Raw genomic sequence first — 21,477 nt, 5'->3', positions numbered from 1 at the left:
TTACCTTCCTAGCACCTTTTATTGTACAAAATTTACACACATAAGAGCACACTTATCTTGACTCTTTACCTAAAGTGCATGTGAAATCTAGGAGAGAGAAAATGGAGAAACCTTGGTTAGAACCAGAAGCTGTTAGGAGCTATGGAATACAGTAACTGTTGCACTGGAATTACTGTACAGTTTCCCTCATAATATGGCCCTCAAGGTTCTACTCAACAATGGCATCCACTTTGACATGACAGAAAAATAATCAGCCTTGTCCCGTATCTACCATACGTGGACAGCAAGTTATCCCTTAAGCCAAAGAAGTAGGGCTAAGTGTTCCAAGCTGTGGCATGGAACACAAAAATGGAAGCAGTATTCAATATAAACTCTTTATAGTCTCATCTATTTTACCTTAACAGAGGTAAGCATTTGAGCAGCAGGACTTCTAAAGCTCTGAAAGAGGTTTAAAAAAATTGTCAGTTTATCTTAACAAAGTCTAAGAATCAGATAATCAAATATCATTAGCTTAACTACTTATTTTAATGTTCTTGTTAAACTTTGGAAATAAAGTTGACAGTTCACTTCATGATTTTAATTGGTTTCAGCCACAATGAGAAGGAATTGTTTCTCTTAATGGAATATTTCTACAGTTTTAATTAAATACTCTGCTTTATCAAACATTTGTTCCTACAAACCTGAATTTGGGCCAAATCTGAGGTGACAGAGTCTTATGAATAGCTATTTTGTCAGAACACTTGTAGAGTAAGGTGTGCTGCTGGCAGCCAAGTCACTGGGGAATCCGCATGGTCTTCATCATGAACAGAAACTCCAGCAACAATGTCACTCCTTTTAAAAGCAAACCCAGAAAATACTATTTTCATTGCACACATAATGCTAAATTACCTTAAGTCAAAGGAATGGATTTGTACATTTGGGAGTGTATGTTTAATATGGAAATGGGTTGAGTAAAGAGAGTATTTCTGTATAACATCCTTCAGACTCTCTTTCCAGTTCATGTGGTAAAAGCAGCTTTATCACAACCCCTCCTTCAGTCTTACATTCTTCCATAGGAGATTTCCTCTCTTGTCTGCTAGGAGCAGTCTCTGTGTTGTGGGTTGTCGACTACATAGCTTCTTCTCTGGATTGTGAGAGATTCGATTGTTTTATGTGCTTGTTCCAGTTGGATCTTTAAACCTTCATTGTCTGCCTTTAGAATATTTCTTTCCTAAACAAACAAACAAACAAAAAAAAATAGAGAATGGTATTTCATTTTGAATTTGTTTCAGGACTCTCTGGTTGTATGTTTAGGTTGACTGACATAAACGTAAGTAGCTCTTATCAGTGGAACAGAACCAGTAACTTATTTGAACGTTTCAATAGTCACTGGTCTATCCTTTGTGTATACTTTTAAAACTTTGCAGCAGCTGGTATCTGATGTCATATCCACAACCTGTATTTATGCATCCTCCACTGCTCCTGTCATAGCAGCAGTAATCTAGGGGAAACAAGAACACAGCTCACACTTTACTGCTCTACTAATGCAGAAATTGATGTACAATAATCTAAGACATTAATTTATAACATCAGCTGCTGTTCAGTAATTGAGGTCGGGATCTGCTGAGGGAGCAAGGAGAAGCGTAAATTGTGGGACTCGCATGAATGGGACATTTTAAAGAACCAGTTCTTACAAGTACATCCACACTTCACATCCTTATCTATACTGAATGTACTGTTGACTGAAGAGAATTGGTCTGTACTGGAGAACTCTTGCTCATTGTCTTAATCTCTGTCTTAATAAACCAATCATCTTTCATAAAAGATGAGCTCATTTTATCAACAATGAAGGATACTTTGAAAGTTACACTGATCATTCTAAGATCAGGCTGTGGTCCTGTTGTTGGACTGCTTCCATGTTGGTCCATCTCAGAATAGCAATAGTAATGAGTAAAGTATGAAAATAAGTCTGCCTTTGTTTCTCATAATCATATCTAGATCCATCTATCAGCTGCATTGTTGATATTGTGATAGTCTCTTTAATCGGTCTGGAAAGGTGTTGTTTCTACAAACCTGAATTTGGGCCAAATCTGAGGTGACACAGCCTTATGAATAGCTACTTTGTCAGAACACTTGTAGAGCAAGGTGAGCCACAACTGGGCTGATGCAGGTGAAATCTAGCAAGAGGCATCCTGTCTGTTCACACAGCAAAATTTCTTGGTGACTTAAAGTTATCAAAAAAAAAAGAAGGGATTTACTGTCAGTTGAACAAAAGCAGAGCTCCCCACCCTCCCCACCCCATATATTCTGTCTCTTAGGGAAGCAGAGGCCACCAAAAGCAGGAAGAAATTTGGGACTGTTACTTGTTTTATGGAGTTCCATCCTGTTCTAAGTGATTGGATTATGTTCACATTCGTGCCTGTCACTTTTAAGACTGACAGGGATCAGTGTAATCATAACAAGGGCTTCAAAATGTATCTCCTAAGCCCTATGCTAGTACTAAAATTTATGCTTGAAGTGAAGCATTGCTAGAGTAAAAGTGGCTAAGAATTTATGATGCCACTCATGGATTGTTCTGGCAATTAATTACCCTGGAGTAAGGTGACACCTTCCCACCCAGCCGCTACCCTACACCCTCCAACCACTTTATGGTACTGTTGTGTAAAATAGAATTTGTTTCATCATGTCTGTACCTGCTCAAGTTCCTGGTATGAGGGTTTACAGCTGTGATGCTCCTCCTTCATTTTCTGGCTGGAGTCCTTGTTTTCCCATTTAACATACGCCTTTTTGCGGCCTAGAATGGGGCTTGGACGTGGGGATGGTGGAGCTGCCTGGAGATAAGGATTTTCTGGCATCCTATGTTCTTTCTTCTCTGTCTGCCTACGAGATACATCACCAGCCAGCAGTACGTGATCAGTCTGTGTACCTTTATGAACCACAGCTGGTTTCAGTCTCACTGAGATTTTCTGAGCTGAGGAACCCATGAGCATAATGGTTCGGTCCTTGCTGTCTTCATTGTGTTCCACTACTTCTCCATTAGGAAATGCGAACGGTCCTTCTTCTTGTCCTGTAGAATATATATAGTAAATTCAGTCAAGATCTTATCCCAGGAAAGGAGAAACAGGAGGCACAGTAATTAAACATGATTTAAATAAATAAACCAACATTTATTCTTTATTGATTTTACATTCATTGCTCTCCAAAATAGGTGTCACTGGAGGTTTCTCAATGTTGTGTCTCTTGGAACAACTCTTTGCCTTGTCTCAGTAACATAAATATGGATCAGTAAGAGGAAAACAGGTGTGCCACCAAGGTCAGCTAAAGAAAAACCTCTAGATGGCTAAGAGGTTTTATGTAGACCATTGATCTTAGTGATTGGGCTGGAAGATTAAACCGGGGTGTTAGTTCAGCGTTATCACAACTTGCAGCTGTAAGATACAACTCATCTCATGCATTTTATAAAGGTGAAATAATGATGGTTTTAGTTTTACACTGTTTTTCTATAGGTCATCCTAAAATACTTTTGCTTTTGCAGTTAAAAGTAAAAACTGGGGCAGGGGGAACCACAATGTTGGAAGCAGTGGGCCAGAGACGTGATTAAAGGATTTAAAAAGACCTTTTTCAGATAAAGTAATTTCTGTTGTTGGGAAGAAAACAAAATGAGACTGAATGTTCACACACATGAGGAGAAAGAACAAAGTCAGTGCAGTAGCTGCGGCAGGCTCTGGGGAATTAAATGAGAATATGGATGAACAGATGAGGCTTACACCTTCAACCTAGACCTGAATTCTCATTCTTCAGCATGATGTAGTGCTGAGAGGTACCACGTTCTGGCACACTAGGTGATGATGGGGCAACACACTATGGTTCAATCTCTTTATAAGCATCCTACACGGTGGTTATTATGCAGTGCTTCAGCCATTACAGGTGCAATCAGAGAAATGCACATGGTCAGTTATCAAGGGAAACTGGCTGCATTGTGCTCTATATAAATGCTAATAGGAAGCCTAAGATGGATTGCAGCAGTATGAATCTTAAATATAACACAAAAGATGGATATCAAAGTAGCAAGAAATAGATTTGAAGAATGTTAGATACAGGCAAAGAGCAGGAGAGAAATTCAAAGAAAGTGAGTATGGAGAGAGTTGGAACATCAAAAGAAAAGCAAAACAAAAGTAGCCTGAGGTCTTATTCAAGGACAACTCTTCCTCCTTTGGAGGCCCACATGGTAATACACAATATGAAAAATTTATACAGCTTGTTTGATATAAGGGGAAAAGAACAGAGGTGTAATTTTTCATTTCTGATTAAATGAAAGATGGATAGACAAAGAGGAGTTGTAGATTCAGCTACTGAAGTGGAAAAAATAAACACAATTAGCTCTTGGTTTTCCTAGCACATAGATACGTAAGTAAACTGAATTTATAAACTCCAGATTGAAATCTGAGTCAGAACTGTAGTAGTGCAGTAGTTGCTTAATGTGACAACAGTGGTAAAAACTGGAGTGTACCAAGACCTGCTTGTCACAAAGTAAGTGAGTTAAGGGTACCTGTCAGCTGTTCAGTTCATATCATCTAGTTCTCATGAGAGTCTAGCAGAAGATTTACTCAGTTTTCGTAGAATCTGTGCACCACACGTTGTGTAGTGTGACAAGAGATCTCCCAGAAAGGGAGTCCTTATTTATTCAGACTAGAACTGGAATGGTGTTACTTGGTACAGGCTCACTTACACCTGTTTCTAGTTTGTATGTTGATAAATCACTGCAGTTAACTAACAAAACCTAAAACGATGCTCTACAACTCAGCTTTAAAAGAAAAAAGAAGCAAAGGAAAGATTATCTACATCTTTTAATCTTTTTAATGTGATCTTTTCTCACCATGGAATTGCTCTTTGACTCCTACTGGGCAGAGGCTTGAAGCAAGAGCCGATGTTGGGCTGTTGTCTGCAACTGAAGTTTTGGGTCTTCGCTTGCACTCTATCACAACCAGGTCTTTGCATTGCTTGTGACAGTTCATTCCACAGTCTGTAAACAAAACAAAGTTTACATGATTCAGTGGCTCTGTTGTAGCATCTAAGATCAGCTCTCACACTATGTTGCCTCCCCAAGAAGCAAGAAAGCTTCTTTGGTGTTCTCTACATGCATTACCTGTTACAACATACATCTGGTAAACAGACCAACGACATCCCTTTGCTATATACATCTCAAACTCCTTTTCACTGTGAAAATACAAAACAGCAACATTCAGTCGCAACAGTGTTCTGACTGTAAGAGTTGCAGAGAAAGCAAATACCTGTATGAGGAAGAAAACTCTGCAAAATACATGTTGTGAATGTGCTGCACGGTTTTCACAGTATTGGTGTTTGCCCCCTTTTGAATAGAAGGGGTTTGTTCCCAAACCCTCTTGAATTCAGTTATGTTTTGCAAAGGGTTAGAGCTATCGGTTTTTAGTTCCTTCATCTTTGCATTTCTTCTGGACCATCTGTCTGCCATACTATTCTTGAATCAGTATTCTCCTCCCTGAGAGGTCAGATTAAATAGGTCCATAGACACAGCAATTGATCTCAGGATGATCAGGGTTTTTTGTCATTCACCATCAATTATAGATTAAAATTAAAATTATAAAGTACCTTACCTTTGCATCTGTATCCTTGTTTAATGACTCCCCATAGCTGAAATTCAAACAAACAGAAAGACTATGTATTAAAATCTTTCTCTGCACATTTGATACCTCCAGATATAAAAATCCACCAAAAGCTCCACTCACTTTTAAGATCTGAACATTTGCAGAATATCTTGGGTTTCTACCCTTTTAATGGTGAGGTCAAGATATGAACTATTTACCTCTTTAGCATAAGGTAAACAGAATATGTTATGTGTGTTCCTCAGTCACAAACAAAATACCTTAAGCTAGTCTCTAATGAATATATCAGCAGATCTGACAGCCCCAGAGAAGTTGTGGAGCTGAAGTAGATGGGAGAATTCTATCTCAGCACCCTTGTTTGATCCCAGCTAAACTGGGGATTGGTAGGACAGTCAGTTTTACTAGATCTTTCTCTGCCATAGGCAGGGGGCATGTCATGTCTCTACCAGGACATGCGTTCTAACAGCCCCATGGAGTGGAAGGCTCTGGATTTGGAAGTCTTGCCTGAGAAGGTGACACAACTAAACACCACAAGGTAGGAGCCATGTTTAAACAGGTAATAGTACTGCCAAGAAAGGTGTAAAGGGTACCTTAAATAGCTACGCAGGCAGAAGCTTGCTGTCCTATATAGCTTCACTGGCGTTTTATATACATCCTTTCTGTATATGACATATGGTGATTATGAGGTAAAAAAAAGGCATTATTCCAAACAACATTAACATAATATACTAAAAAGTAAGCTTACAAATCCAGCACAGTTGTCGCAGAAAGTAGGCCTTAAGTAAGTGGTCTCTTGGAAGTTGTGAGAAAAGCCAAGTCCTAATTTGGAATAGATTGAGCTAGCCCTCATAAAGTAAGCTGTTATTTCCTCCCTGCTAATCAGACCTTCCCTGGAAATAAACAAGAAAAGTTGTTTGTGAGACATACATTTTTCTTAAAAGCATAAGGAGAATTAAACATATCTTCACAATTTAAAATGGCAATAGTTTCATGGGCCAAAAACTACAGTGATCTCAGTAATCTTGTCAACAGCTCCCAAAGTATATACTGAATATTGTTCAAAAAAAAAGTTTCTTTTTCTAATATCTGTTCTTCTTCTACATCAGCCTGGTTACCACTGCTGCAAGCTCATGAAGATGTCATCCACAATACATTCAGAAGATGCTTTTGTCAGTTATGTTTTCACTTCTATTTGTGGGTGAAGAGGATGATTTTACCATAGGAATGACAGAAATAAAATTTAAACACAAAAACCCCAAAACCCCTCCCAAAACAGATGCTATAAAGTTGATAAGCAGAACTAGGTACTCACCAGTCCTTAGCCATTACACAAAATGAGAATGGAAAACTGGCAGCTATCTTTTCAAATTCTTCCTGGGAAATGTAGCCATCCTGATCATGGTCATAATTTTTGAAGACAGACTGTGCAAGATAATAGTAGAATAGTTTATAATGAGGATGAGCTGAATTACCATTTTAGAAAGTCTCCACAATATTTATGGATTTCCTCTCCCACTTTCTCCCAGTATCTATTAAACAGTGCAACAGTCTAACTACTAAAGCAGCATTACAATTTCTTGATTTGTAGCAAAATGTAGATAAGTTAACATAGGCTGGACTAAATGCTTCACTACACAATGACAGCTATTTTTCAGTTTTGCTTTAATATCATTATGTCCAGGCCTACATATACAACTTGTACTAATGCTCTCAGTTAGCCCTCTCAGTGATGATCTCTGTAGCTGAATCAGTGTAGCTGCCTAGCTTATTTCATCAGGTCGGTATTATGTGAAAAGTAGTTATATGACAGAATGGTTATGTAGACACCTATTTCCACTTGTGGAACATTACTGTTTGTCTCTGGCCCTAAGGCAAGGAGCATACCTAAGCCAAATTTAGAAATATATTCCAAAACATGTATCAAAGGATACCTAGCAATATCATAAATGTTTAGAAGGAAAAGAGATGAAGCAGGGATGCAAAGACAAACTCTTAACCTCTCTCTCTCCCCATCAGTTTTGGAATCAATCACCTGAGCTTACTTGATGGTTTCCAGTAAAGCAGGTGACCCAAAAGAGAGAGAAAGAGCAATGGCTGCTAGTAACAAAGCCATTGAGGGGCCCACTTTCAGACTCCACAAAACATGATGTTGGAGTCCCTGATAGAAATGGACTCCCTGGCTCCTTGGAAGAATGACTCTGGAAGTACGCAAACCAGCATTCACACTCCCCAGTGACTCCTTAGGCATTTAAGGAATTTCCTTGCATGCCTCACAGGCTGCTGCTGCTATTTACAGCTACACAGAAATATCTATTTGTGAGGACGGAAGTGCTTACAAACTCGGCACAACTCTGAATGTGTCCACTAATTCTTCCCTTCTTTGTATCTTCTCATACCTAGAGATTAAGGCTACAACTGATATGTAAGGTAAACGGGCCAACCGTACTTACATCTACCATCCTCTGAACATGTTTGCTGATGGTTTTTGGATCGGGTTTTGGGGCTACTCCTGAGGCCCAGTCTGCAACTACTGGTGGTCTGGAAGGTGTCAAAGGCTAGAATAAATTGAATGGAACTTCATTACTACCACATAGAAAGATTTTCGTTATTACACTTCTTTCGTTTGTGACAGTGGACTATGTGATACAGGACTGCAAAAATGGCCTGTTGGACCCAACAGGATACTTTTGATAATTACGTGGTACTTCAGAGGAAGCTCTTCCCTGAACTGTCCAAAACAGTGGTCGTTCCTTAAATTGTCACAGTTCACTGACAGCCCTGTAAATTCACTGTCTGTTCTGTATTTATAAAACAGGAATAAAACTACAATATAATACTCATGGGTTTCATCATTTGAATCACATCAGAATTCTTCATTTTAAAGAATCAGTATCAGTTTCCAAGATTGAGCCTGATGTCATATCTCTACGCAAGTAACTTCATTTGTGTTTGTGTTCATATTATAAAACCTGATATGGTGTAAACTCTCCCATATATTCTAGCTTAGGCTTCATCAACCAAACAATTTATGCTTTAACAGATTTTGCTCAGTCTGTAAAGCTAAAATGTTTTCAATTTAGCATAAAATAAAATAAAAAGAATGCAAGGGATAAAAGTTACATTACTCATCAAAAAAATCTTTTTGTTAAGAATCTGTAAAGGCCCTTACAGCAGCTCGGTGACTTCGTGGCTCTCGTGCATATGAAAGCTCATAAATTTCATCTTCTGTGTAGTAAAGATCAAGGGACAGCTGAAAACAAACACATTAGTTTAAGCCCAAAAGAGTCACTGCTACTTGATAAACTTGCTTGTGGCATGCATTAGTATTTTTTGGTGGATTAACTTTTAATTTAGGTTGCACATAGAAAAAATGCATTTGAGCTGCACAGGTGTTCACAGTGATTTGAAATGGGTACATTTCTAAATTCCAGACTATTATTGCCATTATCTGGAAATCTGTAACATTACACAGCTACAGTCATTAGCACAGTAAGTGACTATAGGCATAATTAGCAGTCAGTTAATAAGTAACTTGCAAAAAAATGTTACTCCCATAATATTCAAGTGATCTATCATGCAACAAAGCACAAAAGCACCATTCCAATGAAACTGTCCACCAACTCAAATTCTCAGAAAACTCTTGTTTAAACGTCTTATTTATCCAATCCAGCTGTGACCACATTGAACTAAGTATATGATGAGGATAAAAGATGGACTTGCATATATTTAGTGAGAACCTTTAGCTGTCAACAGCAGTTATGTAAAGCAAGAAACATTACACCTGGATAAATAACGGAATTTGAAAAAATTATCAAATTTATACCTTTGATTTTGCATGTGTCCTGGAAAATAGTATAGCAAATATTTTATGGACTGGAAACAAATTTCAAGCTAAGATTGAAGACAGGTAACATGACACTTTTTGAATATTTACATGATAACATTCACACGATAATATTCACACTAGACGTGATTGAATAGAAAAGCCAGACGTAAATGTGTTACAAGCCTCAATCCATAGCAAGTCCAAAGAAAATATAAACTTGTTACAGAGAGCCAAGATTGCGGCATTCATATGGATATAAATTAAGAAACCAAAATACGCTGGTTTATCCAATTAATAACCTTACCAAAACTGCAGATATGCAATAACTTTCTTGTGAACAACTGCAAGAATTACTGTTGTAGTCATAATAGTGAACAATGTTAGATTATTGGGGAAATCTTAAAGTAGTTTCTGACACTCAAAAACCAAAAGTCCAAATGTTACAATACCTCTATGAATTATTAACTTATGTATGTAATTATTAATACCTCTTCAAACTGATTTGCCTGCTAATGGGAAAGCATATGACTAAAGGGAAACAGAAGGAGAAAGACTGTTGGAAAAATCAGAGAAACACAAAAATTATGTGCCCTGAAATGTTAGTTCATCAGAAGCTCCTGCTTTGAAATGAATTATTTCTTTTAATTTATGTCCTGTCATATACAGCAGCATGAAATTGTGGCCAAAGTTCTACATATTTGTAATAACCATTTTTATCAAACACTTAGGAAAAAAAAAAAAAGGGACTTACAATAATTTGAGACAAAACATTTAAAACATTTAGCAGGAAGAAATTCACCACTTTATGTAGCTCTATTTCAGGCCCTGGGCATACGTGCCTAATTTCACACACGAGTGCTCCCAGAGAGAACAAATAACCTCAAGCACATAACCGTTTTCATCCATTAGCTTTTTGCTAAAACAGGACTTGTAACCAGAAAGTGGAAGCAGCCTATCTAGTTTTTCCAAGCTGAGGTACTTGTTAAGGCCAAACAAAACTGAGAAACAAGAAAGGTAGATGTACTATTTTAATAAAAGGTAGTATTTTAACTTACTAGGAGAAGCTAAAACTATTGTTGTGACATAGGTCCTAGGTAGTATCAATTTTGTTAGTAATGTGGCACTGACTAGATATGACTGGAAGAGTAATACAACTATATTTGACTAACATTTATGTCAGACAGTTTTTTAGTACCAGAAGAAATTTGGCTAGAAATATGGTATGTTAACCTTACACATCTTGAGGGACTGAACTTTAAAAAGTGAAAGTTTGTATGTTCAACACAAGAAAGCTCTGTATGCAATCTTCTGCCTCCAAGGTGCATGTAAGGAAGCTTTCTACCTTTCTCCCTACTTAGGCTTAATCAGCGGAAGATTCAGAGCGCTTCCTTAGTGAAAGTACAGAGAGAATGCATACTACTATAGCGAAGCAGAAAGAAACATTTCCTTCCTTTACAGAAATAATTGGAAGCATACTGCTGAACTGGTACCTCACCCTTGCTGCCAGATAAATCAGTATCACTAACTTTTTCTCTTCTTCTATTATTGTACATTTCCTTAAGGGAAAACAAAAATAAATCTTATGATATTATGTATTTATAGTTAATGGAATTCTCTACTTAGTTGTTTGACAGATATATGAAATTATTTTTTAAATGGAGGTATTTATCTCATCTAACAGACTTACTGTAAGCAAATGAACAAGGTCCATATTAGCCTCCAGGGGAAGTGGCATTTCCTGGAGTTGTATCAGCTCATTTATATGGTTATACAGAGAGTATAGTTTGTATATGTTAATTTTTTTGTCCTCCAAGTAGTCTGGCATGCCCTCATAAAGTGATATCAAGTCTTTCAGGTGGACCCCAAGGATTGGGATCTTAAAGTTACTGCACTCGTTATAGGCACGTCGGTAACTATCATAATTTCTGTAAGATGAAAGCAGTTCTGTCATTTCATTAAACACCTAAAAATAAAAAGAAAACAAAAAAATCAAAATCGGTTACTGGTTTTGTTCTGGTCATACAGCACAAGAATTTCCTGTGTTATTGTTAAGGGTTTACTCACAATGACTCTTGAAATGGATTTTAAAACTTTAGGCTTCAAATGAAATCTAGGTATTCACCTCACCTAATTTAACTATCTGAATATGTAATTATAGATAGTTAATCTACAGCCTAATCTATAATGCTGGTCTTCCTACATTCCTTATTTAGTCAATGAAAAGAAATAGGATCCTCTCAAATCAAGGGCATGTGTATGCAGTTAATGCATAAGCACAGCACAAGCTCTCTGACCTTCATAAAAGCAACCATCTTCACCTTCAAATGTGGAATGCACATCTCTGGCCTCCATCTCACCATCTGGAATTGCTGGAATTGGAAAGTCCTGGCTAAGAAACCCTACGTTGTGCTATGGTCCCATCACAGTGTGACCAGAACTCCTATTACAGTTCAAGGTGGCACATCTGTGCTTTTAAGAAAACTTTTTTTCCATGGAAGTGAAGAAGAAACAATATATTGGACTTGTTGTAAAGGCCAAATTAATCATAAGTCTAGCAGTATAAATATTTCCCTTGTTTAAAACTATACAGGTACAAAGCTGACTCAACACTATAAAATCAACAGACCAATGTTTTCTTGCAGAAGTTCCTGTCTAACCCCTTGATTTTTAACCTTTACAAACTGTTTGTTACAATTAAACTTTAAAGTGTGCTCCCAAGTCATTAATTACCAGCTTTTACTTACCTGCTTTCTCTTAGCACTTGTATACAATTTCTTGATGCAAAAAGTTATTCAAATGATGGACACATATGTAGTCCACTCCTCATAATGACAAAATTTGTAAAACAGCATGCTTCTAAAATAAGCTTGCTAACTGGTTTTATAGATCCTTGCCCTGGTTTTGGCTGGGATAGAGTTAATTTTCTTTCTAGTAGCTGGTATAGTGTTATGTTTTGGGTTCAGTATGAGAGTAATGTTGATAACACGCTGATGTTTTCAGTTGTTGCTAAGTAGTGCTTATACTAAGTTAAGGATTTTCCAGCTTCTCATGCCCAGCCAGCAAGAAGGCTGGAGGGGCACAAAAAGTTGGGAGAGAACACAGCCAGGACAGCTGACCCAAACTGACCAAAGGAATATTCCATTCTATGTGACATCATGCCCAGTATATAAACTGGGGGGGGTTGTCTGGGGGGCAGAACACTGCTCGGGAACTAACTGGGCATTGGTCAGCGAGTGGTGAGCAACTGTTTTGAACTTGTTGAACAATTTGAATCAGGTTCATTAGATACCTGTATGAAATCTTTCAGGCCCCAAACAAGATAAAATAATAAAGCATATTAGTCTCTTAAGAAGTCTCTTAAGAAGCCATTTCATTGCTAGAAAATATGCTTTCCTTCACAGTTTTAGTAGCCAGAATCTCAGCAAAAAATATATCCATCTGTATTTCACAAGAATTTAATTGGAAATTACAACTGATTCCTAACATTCCACTGCATTATAATGTGTGTATTAGAGCTGTTTGTTCAAGTCTGAACTAGATAAAATCTGTCATAGGGAAAGATCAGATGAACAAAACCAATCCTTTCAGTTTTAAACTCAAAGTGTAGAGCTCTGTGCTAGCATTCCATAGACTCAGGATGGTTAATGTTGCTATGGATGACAATAGTTTTGTTCTCAAATGTTCTAGGATCCAATTCTCTGCTTTTGTGTTTGAATACTACTCTGCACTACTGCATATAGATGGAAATGCAGCCTGTCACATCTGAGTATTAAGAGAAACTTTAGAGAAGCTGTACAAATCTTGAAGAAAGGTGGGGTTGGAAGTGAAGGAGTAACTGGTATCGTAGAGATGAAAAGACAAAGAAAAACCCTTCAAAACCAAAGGAAATCTTCCTTTTTCTTTTTTTCTGTCTTTCTCTCCACCTTATCCAATGAAGTAAGGTTGGTTTTTGTGTGTGCGATGACAAAAAAGTTAAAGGTTAACTTATTTGTAAAACTTAGAGGAGCTATACCAACCTTAATTACATCATGAGGAACACATGAGCTTGTTTCCTTGAGTCTGGAAATGGAACTGTGACAAAGACCTCCTATCACTGCCATTAATGTATTGAAATTCTGCAGTTGGTGGAGCTTCTGTGTTGACATATAAAAAAAATTAGTATTTATTATTTAAAGGTTCAAGTTGTTCAATATGCACATCCCAATTCTACATTGCCTCTATTGTCTTCCTCTAAAGTCTTACAAGTTTTGTGCCACTATCCATTTGATTTCATTCATTTTGGTAATGAGTTGTTATTTTACTGGGTGTAACATGTACTTATTCTACTGTTCAGGTATTAATTATGCCAATACAGTAAGTCTTCAAAGTACTTCCTCAGTACTTCTCCCTCTTCCCACACTCTACCACATCCCACACTCTACCACAACTAGGAGACACTGCCTATTATCTTGGTTATGACTACAGTTGAATTAGTATGCAAAGAATATCAATAGGACCGTAGCAGCTCTGCTTCTATCCAGTAAGGCATATCTGGTAGAAATGCTTCTAATCATGGCCAAAGGCATGATAGTGGTTCATGCTTTGGAAAGGTACGGAGTCACAGCTTGGAATCTCACCAGCTGATTCAAAAGCAAGTCTAGTTTTTCAATGAAAATAATTTCTTCAGAATGGATATGAGAAAGCCATGGTGCCATGACACTGTAATATCTGAGTACTTGGTATGAAACCACAGCATACACAAATACGCATGCTGTATGTATGAACCAGGAGACCAGTGCCAACACCCCCAGCTGACCCTGCAGCAGTAGTGTGGGAAGAGCAACTAAAGGGCTCTTAAACCACACATGTCAAAATTTAACTGACCTGTGCAACATGAATGAACTTGATGAACACTTCAGCCCGAAGCTGTGGTGTTGGTCTGCTGAGAACCATTAGCTGCACCCACTGAGAGATACCATTGCAAAGAGCAATTGATCTTTCCATTGTTGGATTCTCCTTCACACAACTATTCACAATGTAGTTCTGATAATCTGAGAACTTAAAAAAAAAAAACAAAAAAGGTGTAAACGAAAACTCATCTACAGTTTCATATACCTCATGATCTGTGTGCAGATACAGGTCTGCTTTTCAAATGAAATATACAAGATATATTTTACACCTGAAATATCCATAAGACTGAAATCTCTCCTTTGTCAAAGCTTTATTCAGTTCAAAACAGAAGGCTTCAACTAATTGAATTAGCTGAAAGCATCTTTTCACCCTAATTTGTATCACATCATTTGCATCATGTATATCTCAGGAGCCTTGGCTCTTATAAACCCTAGGATAAGTAGAACTGGGGCCTTCCTCCTAGCCTCAGTGGATCCATAGATTCATTGCATCTAGGCTTCTTCAGGGAAGGTGAAACTGAGTTTAAAGTGTAATCTAGTAACTCAGTGATAGTTTAAAGAAGTGTTCAGTTTATGTAGCTAGGGCACACTTCTGAATTAAGCTAATACAAAAACAAGTTCAATGAGATTCATATAAAACTGAGATAAGACCATTAAAAGAGTGAGGGCTACAGATTCCTTAATATTTTTAATACAGTTTGTGAGATTCTCTTATTTAACCAAAGCGATCTAAAATTGTTCAGTAGACACCTGTATGTGACAAATAGATTTTTTTTAAGCCATTCTTCTGACTAAGATCAAAGAGAAGCAATCATTTGTTTTTGTTGATACAATGTTTATCCGTTCCGTTGATTTATCCATTAACAAGAATACACAAGAATTTGAACCATCATAAAATGTGACACAGGATTTATACATCCATTCTTTACTATGACCACTAACACTAACATCTTACCAAACACATTCATAGCTGTAATAGACACATATTCCTTTCTTAAGGCAACAAGAAGATGCTGAATGGCATTGATCCTTAAGAAAAGGTCGCAAATTGTCAAGCTGCTTTTTGTTTCTTGCTCTCCCCCTCTCACTTTCTCTCTGCTTTTTAACTTTTTTCCATCCATTTAATAAGAACTATTAAAACTTTAAAAAGCAGATATGACAGCAGACATCTCTGGATTTGTCCTCTTATTAAATTAAAAATGGAAGAAACATTAACAGTAATAAGAAGAGCTGTCTCTGAGATTACATAGTACTTATACTTATTGTTTGAATTTTGAACACCAGCCAGATTTGGCTGGATCTTGATTTTTAAGCAACTACTCCATACAGATAGATAATTTTTCAATATCTGACTACATAATTATGGACTTCATAGCAGTTTCAGTACAATTATGAATCAGTTTGATTAGTTTATATTTTGTTCTCAGCAGCTCTCTCCTTCACAAAAGGAATTTTTTTTAAATGCTGAATAAATTTTTATCTAACATACTACTTAAAGTTTCAAAATAACTTTGGTGCAAGAATTTATTAATGAGGTCAGCTGTAACAAGATTGTTAGTGGCAGATATGGTAAAGAAGTCCAGGTACCTAAATAATGCAAGAGTCTTGTATTGCAATGACTAACTTATGAGCCTCAACAGGAAAGCAGAATCCAGATTCTTACAACAGAATGTAGCCTCCCTGTATTTTATAACTATAAATTAAAATGGTTTCCAAACACCAGCATACCTGCAGTCGTTACTCTGTGAACACTACTCCCTGCATTTTTCTTTGCTGCAAGACACATGGTGTCCCATGGAAGATTTTGCTGTGTCCTCTATACGTTCAGGGGATCAAGTATTCCTTTCTGACTTTCAAATGACTGAACCTATGAATAGTTTATTCCAGTGACTGATAACACAGCAGGTCATTTGCAGCCTTTCTCGCAGTATATGCTGCCATGTTAGAATAACAAAAGGATTCTGTGGCTTAGTATATAGTGAATACATTCTGCAAAGAGTTAATTAATATAGCTATTTATTAATTACACATTATTTTCTGATCTGAGGTCTTGGTAAACTCAGTTTATACCAAAACATATGCAGGGACCCTGCATATAAAATGTATACAAGTATGTAACTGTTGGAACTGTATGACACATCTGACACTGACTGCTATGATACTTGTTATGCTTATTAATCATTAATTACTTTATGTCTGCACAGAGCTTGAAAATGTTAAGAATTATATAAGCTTTGCATATTATTACTGCCTAAAGGCAGCAATCTGTGCATGACTCTGGTTCTATGGCTTTTTGAATTTAACACAAAACATGAAGAGTCATATACATGTCAGCTCAAAATAAAGTACACTAACACACAACTGTGAAATCTTCCACAATCTATTGAGAGCCCCTTTCCTTGCAAGACTTCATCTTCAGATTGTAGTGTTTCAAAAAAAACCCCACCAAATAACCAAAACAAACAAAAAACCTTAAAAAAACCACTTCGCTTTCACTGTTATCATCACACTGACTTTGCAACCGTCTTAGATTCTGGTCTCTAACATTCACTTTTCTTTTCCATGTGTGAACTGTATCAGGTTTGAATAGAAGTAATGTTGTAGCATATAAGGATGCAAGTGAAACCAAGGTGCATAGGGAAGTTAGCAACTTAACTGTTACCAACATAGCTGAGAAAACAAACCAAATGAAAGAAAGCATGAGACGAATCCTTAAGAATTGTTTGTGTACTTGAAAGCTTGTCTAATAAAATATTTTAAGCCCCTCTTACATTAAAAACATGGCATTTTCTCAAGTGCTTTCTTATCCCTAGTCTTTATTTTGTTATGCATAATCAAAAATGGCAAGCAGAGTCCGGTGGACATCTTCTATACAGACAGTCCATTAGTCACTGCACAAGAATGCTGCACTGTTTCCTACAACCACGGGAGGTTAGCATTCTAGGAGAATATTCCAAGTTTCCTTCATCCCATTTTAGCCTGATTACTGATTTGGGTCAAAGGAGGCTGCTTGTTCCTGTGCCCAATGACACCACTTGTTCTAACAAAAAGAGATTATTTGGAAGAAGATCAAATGGTTTACTCCTCTCCCTTCCAACTGACCGTGCCCCAGCTCTGTTCCACAGTTGCTTAAAAGCTTCACTCTCCCCCTCTGAAATGACTGCAGCAAAAGGGTATGTACTTAGAATAAGTACCACCGACCACCTTCAAAACTAGTAAAACAAAAAGAGTCTGGACAGACGCAGCTTGTCCAACTGCTTGCACTGCAGGGTTAATGTTGTAATACTACCCCTCTCCCATCTTTTCTACGTCCTTCCCATCTTTAAAATAAATGACTGAATAAATAAATAAATAAATAAATAATCACTTACTGATATTCTTCTGAAAGACTTAAATTCAAGATAGGTAAGGTGGTCTGACAGCTCCTCTGGTTCAAGGTGATCAAAAAGAAGCGAGACTTTCCGTTTCTTACTGGTGTTGGCCTTCACACGCTGTGTCAGCTTTCTAGACCAATCCCTAGAATTTCTTTTAGACAAATTTTAAAACAGAATTACCCTGAGAGATTTTCTGAAGAGGAAACTTTTCCTTTCTCCCTAATACAAAAGTAACATTGTTTTCATGCCTTACTGCAATAAAAAGTGAATTATTTGAATTTCTAAACAGCAAGCTCCTTTCATGCATTAGAGATTATACGACAAAACATTATTGTTAGTCCTTATTAAATTGATGTAGCACATAAGTACAATACAACTATATTACTAAACAGCATGAGATTATATATTGCACTTCCAGAATTGCTGTCCGTAACTTTGTCTTCACTGAACACATCCAGTGCTCCTCCATTTAATAATTCTTACACATTTCCTTGACCAGCTTCTGAGTATGAACTGTCTGCCTATGCTATTCACCCACGGAGTAATGAAATTTAATTGGATTTGAAAAACTAAATATCCTCTCTCATAACCAGATATAAAATGTATGCCAAATTCTGCTCTGCTTTTGCCTGTGCATTTCCAACCAAAGTATGAATTGACACTGTTACACAATTCCGCAGAACTATCTTACTCTCATATAACAAGGAAGGTTCTCTTCCCAAGAAGGAACTATGTGATATATAGCTGTAGGATTTATTCTGGACAGGACAAGTAATTTTATAACTAAAATCACACAAAATAGTATCAAGAGTTTGACAATGTAATAAACTGTATCTTCTCACTTACCTTTGGTGTTAAAAACAAACACTTTTTTTACCTCATCTGTTACCCAATCAAAAAGTATTCTCCTTTCTCACTGACTTCAAGTGATCTTTCAAAATCATTAGGCCTCTACAAATTTTCTAAGTTCCCTGGATAGAGTAAAATTTTTCTAGCATAAAGAATCAGCACAAAGTCTACACAGCAGTTAAATTCAACCTAAGTCATACTTGAAAGGCATTCTGTTCCTCTACATAATATATATTTAATCTATAATGATGTATAAACTCTACTAAGGATAGATAACATATGACGTACTAAAATTAACCCACTATAGGACCACTATCCTGCTATACTGGAGAGACATTATATTTGAATAAAGGAAATTCAGAGCAAAAGTTTGTTTTCCAAGCATAATGAGACTTTGGCACTCACATTTGGGTTGTGTCAATTAGATGACAGTGTAACTCCTCACCATTAGCTTTAACCAGTTCTTGAAATTCTTCCATAGTTGTGGATAGTTGAGAGTCCATTTTGAACATAACCCAGAACTCTGTAATCCAATACCTATTGCACATTGAAAATACAGAAACACAAAAATAAAGGTTTTGCTCTAACATCAGCAAGGCTGAAATTTAGATAGTTGCTCCTGTTTATGAGTTATATTTCTTCTTGACCAACTTCAGGGGATAAATCTTGCTTTTAGATGCTTTTGCTAGGCCACCTTGAAATTCTGATTTTTGATAAAATCAAGATCAAAAATGAATTAGAAACTACCTGTCTTAATGCTGTATAGAACTATACTACATAAATGTTTGCAAAAAATTCAATATTAAAATTTCTGGTTTCACATTAAATCTAGATAATATGCATGCTGATTTTTTCTTCATGAACTTCTAGATAATTTTATATACTCCTTTAAAACTTGAAATTATTTAGCCTGGACATAAAAAAAATGCACTATGGTAGTTGGAATTTTATCTATTAACTAGAGAAAAATTTACTAATTAAATATATTTAGTAGTTTACAGATGACTCAGTCTCACATGCACAAAATATTTTCCAAGAACTACACTCTTCTATGTTGGGTATTCAAATTGTTTCAGTCATATATTTTATATTTCAATTCCTATAGGTGACTTGTCACCCACTGTGGTGGGTTGACCCTGGCCAGCAACTAGGTATCCACCCAGCTGCTTGCTCACTCCTTCCCCACCCCCCCCAGCAGAATCACGGAGAGAACAGGAAGGGCAAAAGTGAGAATAATGTGTGGGTCAAGATAAAGACAGTTTAATAACTGAAAGAAAAAAGCTAACCAAACAAACAAGTGATGCAAAGGCAATCACTCACTATCTCCCACAAGATGCCCAGCCAGTATCCGAGCAACAGCTACTTTGGAATGACTACCCCCCAAGTTTTTATTGCTAAGCATGATGCCATATGGCATGGGAACACCCCTTTGGTCAATTCAGGTCACCTGTCCTGGCTGTGTCCCCTCACAACCTCAAGTTCACCCCCAGCCTACAGTCTGCGGGGGCAGAGTGAGAAACAGAAATTGCATGCTGTGCAATCACTGTTCAGCAATAGCTGAAACGTTGGTGTCTTTTACTTACAGATGCAAAGCACAGCATCATAGGCGCTGCTATGAAGACAGTTAACTCCATCCCAGCCAGACCCACTAGACGCATGCATGTAAAAATCTGTGCTTGTTGGAAAAATGGAAATGCATATTCTTACAGATGCATGTATGTATGAATTTGCCTAGAAGAAAAATGCTCCCAGATCTCATACAATACCAAAGCATTCTGACCTAACCAGTAATCTGCTTTGAGATAATAAAATCATCACTACTTAAAACAAATTTTACCTTCCTGTTACTACTTATTTCCCATTTTGTGTAAAAAAAGTTGCATCTTTTTTTCCTCTGTTCTGTTTTCTGTAAACTGAGATATCAAACTTTACTATACTTAATTAAAAAAAAAAAAGTGATCTGGAATCATTGCAAGTGACTAAGTAGAATTACTAAGGAGAATTACCTACAGAATGCAATCAAGTTTTGCTTAATATAAGCAATATAGCTGCAATATCCCACTTTTTTTTAATAGACCTATATAATATTAGACACAATGCTACCAATTCCTGAGCACTGTCAATTTTCACTGATGTTTAAGATACAGATTCATACAGACTCAGTTCAAAACTGTGACCCAACAATTCATGCGCTGGCTTCAACAGATCTGCACAAAGCTGGTTGGGCCTTTTTGTGTAATGCTGCTAAACTGAACCTTGAAAAGCTGAAGCAGTATAGCTGTTTCTCTTTTTAATGTCAGCTTAAGATATGCAAAAGTATTCTTAGGTATGGCACATGGATAGCTACCAAGCAAGAATATTCTTACCTCACAAAATAGCATATCTTTACACACAGCATAGAAGATTTATTTTCTAAAGCATTAAGATAGGTAGAAAACTGTTAAGGAAAACCACATCCATTCACATATGACATGAAATGTAACATGCTTGATACTTCCCTATCTGTAAGCAGTAGGAATCATTCTACTGATGGCATATAATATCAGATTAGGGTTAGCAAAAGTTTATTGCAAATATGACTACTATGAGTAATACTGATGTAGCTGCCCAAGTACTGAATAGTGGTAAGTAACAAAATGATTCAGCTTTCTACAGGTGTTTCTTTGCAACATGCCTCACAATTTCTAATAAAACTCATGCCCTTGCACATCTCACTAAAATTTGAAACAGTAATACCAAATTTATCAATTACTGCTTTTATGAAGAAATCCTTTTCAGTTAATTACGATTCACTGGAGCTTTTCCCAAAAAGATGCTATTTTCCTTTAAACATAACCAGTTGTATACAACGGTAGAGAAAAATGTGAAATGCCTCTCCTTGCTAACCTCACCTTCCTAAATGCGCAACAGTTTTCATT

The 21,477-nt window shown here is 36.8% G+C and overlaps 1 protein-coding gene across 3 annotated transcripts in view; it reads right to left on the bottom strand.

The window, feature by feature from the left end:
• The window catches only part of RASGRP1 (RAS guanyl releasing protein 1), a 42,852-nt gene continuing 21,375 nt past the window's right edge, over window positions 1-21,477 (bottom strand). Inside the window, exons 4-18 of one of the 3 annotated variants that reach the window (XR_008234470.1) lie at window positions 20,926-20,988; window positions 18,965-19,096; window positions 17,708-17,861; window positions 14,311-14,484; window positions 13,464-13,580; window positions 11,135-11,410; window positions 8,791-8,871; window positions 8,072-8,176; window positions 6,934-7,043; window positions 6,367-6,511; window positions 5,613-5,649; window positions 4,856-5,002; window positions 2,673-3,046; window positions 2,053-2,203; window positions 1,105-1,210 (exon numbers count right to left, since the gene is read on the bottom strand). Coding sequence is in view for 2 of the 3 variants with exons in the window: in XM_052782482.1 (XP_052638442.1) it covers window positions 1,076-1,210; window positions 2,673-3,046; window positions 4,856-5,002; window positions 5,613-5,649; window positions 6,367-6,511; window positions 6,934-7,043; window positions 8,072-8,176; window positions 8,791-8,871; window positions 11,135-11,410; window positions 13,464-13,580; window positions 14,311-14,484; window positions 17,708-17,861; window positions 18,965-19,096; window positions 20,926-20,988 (2,050 nt within the window). In the remaining variant the exon portion in view is untranslated. Of the gene's footprint in view, window positions 1,211-2,052; window positions 2,204-2,672; window positions 3,047-4,855; window positions 5,003-5,612; window positions 5,650-6,366; window positions 6,512-6,933; window positions 7,044-8,071; window positions 8,177-8,790; window positions 8,872-11,134; window positions 11,411-13,463; window positions 13,581-14,310; window positions 14,485-17,707; window positions 17,862-18,964; window positions 19,097-20,925; window positions 20,989-21,477 lie in introns of all 3 variants that reach the window. The other 2 variants (XM_052782482.1, XM_052782483.1) reach the window with 2 other exon arrangements.

Source organism: Harpia harpyja, chromosome 3 (genome assembly GCF_026419915.1).
Source record: "Harpia harpyja isolate bHarHar1 chromosome 3, bHarHar1 primary haplotype, whole genome shotgun sequence".
Taxonomy (NCBI): domain Eukaryota; kingdom Metazoa; phylum Chordata; class Aves; order Accipitriformes; family Accipitridae; genus Harpia; species Harpia harpyja.
Note: the sequence above shows the minus strand (reverse complement) of the source record. Positions and strands in the feature narration are given on the sequence as shown.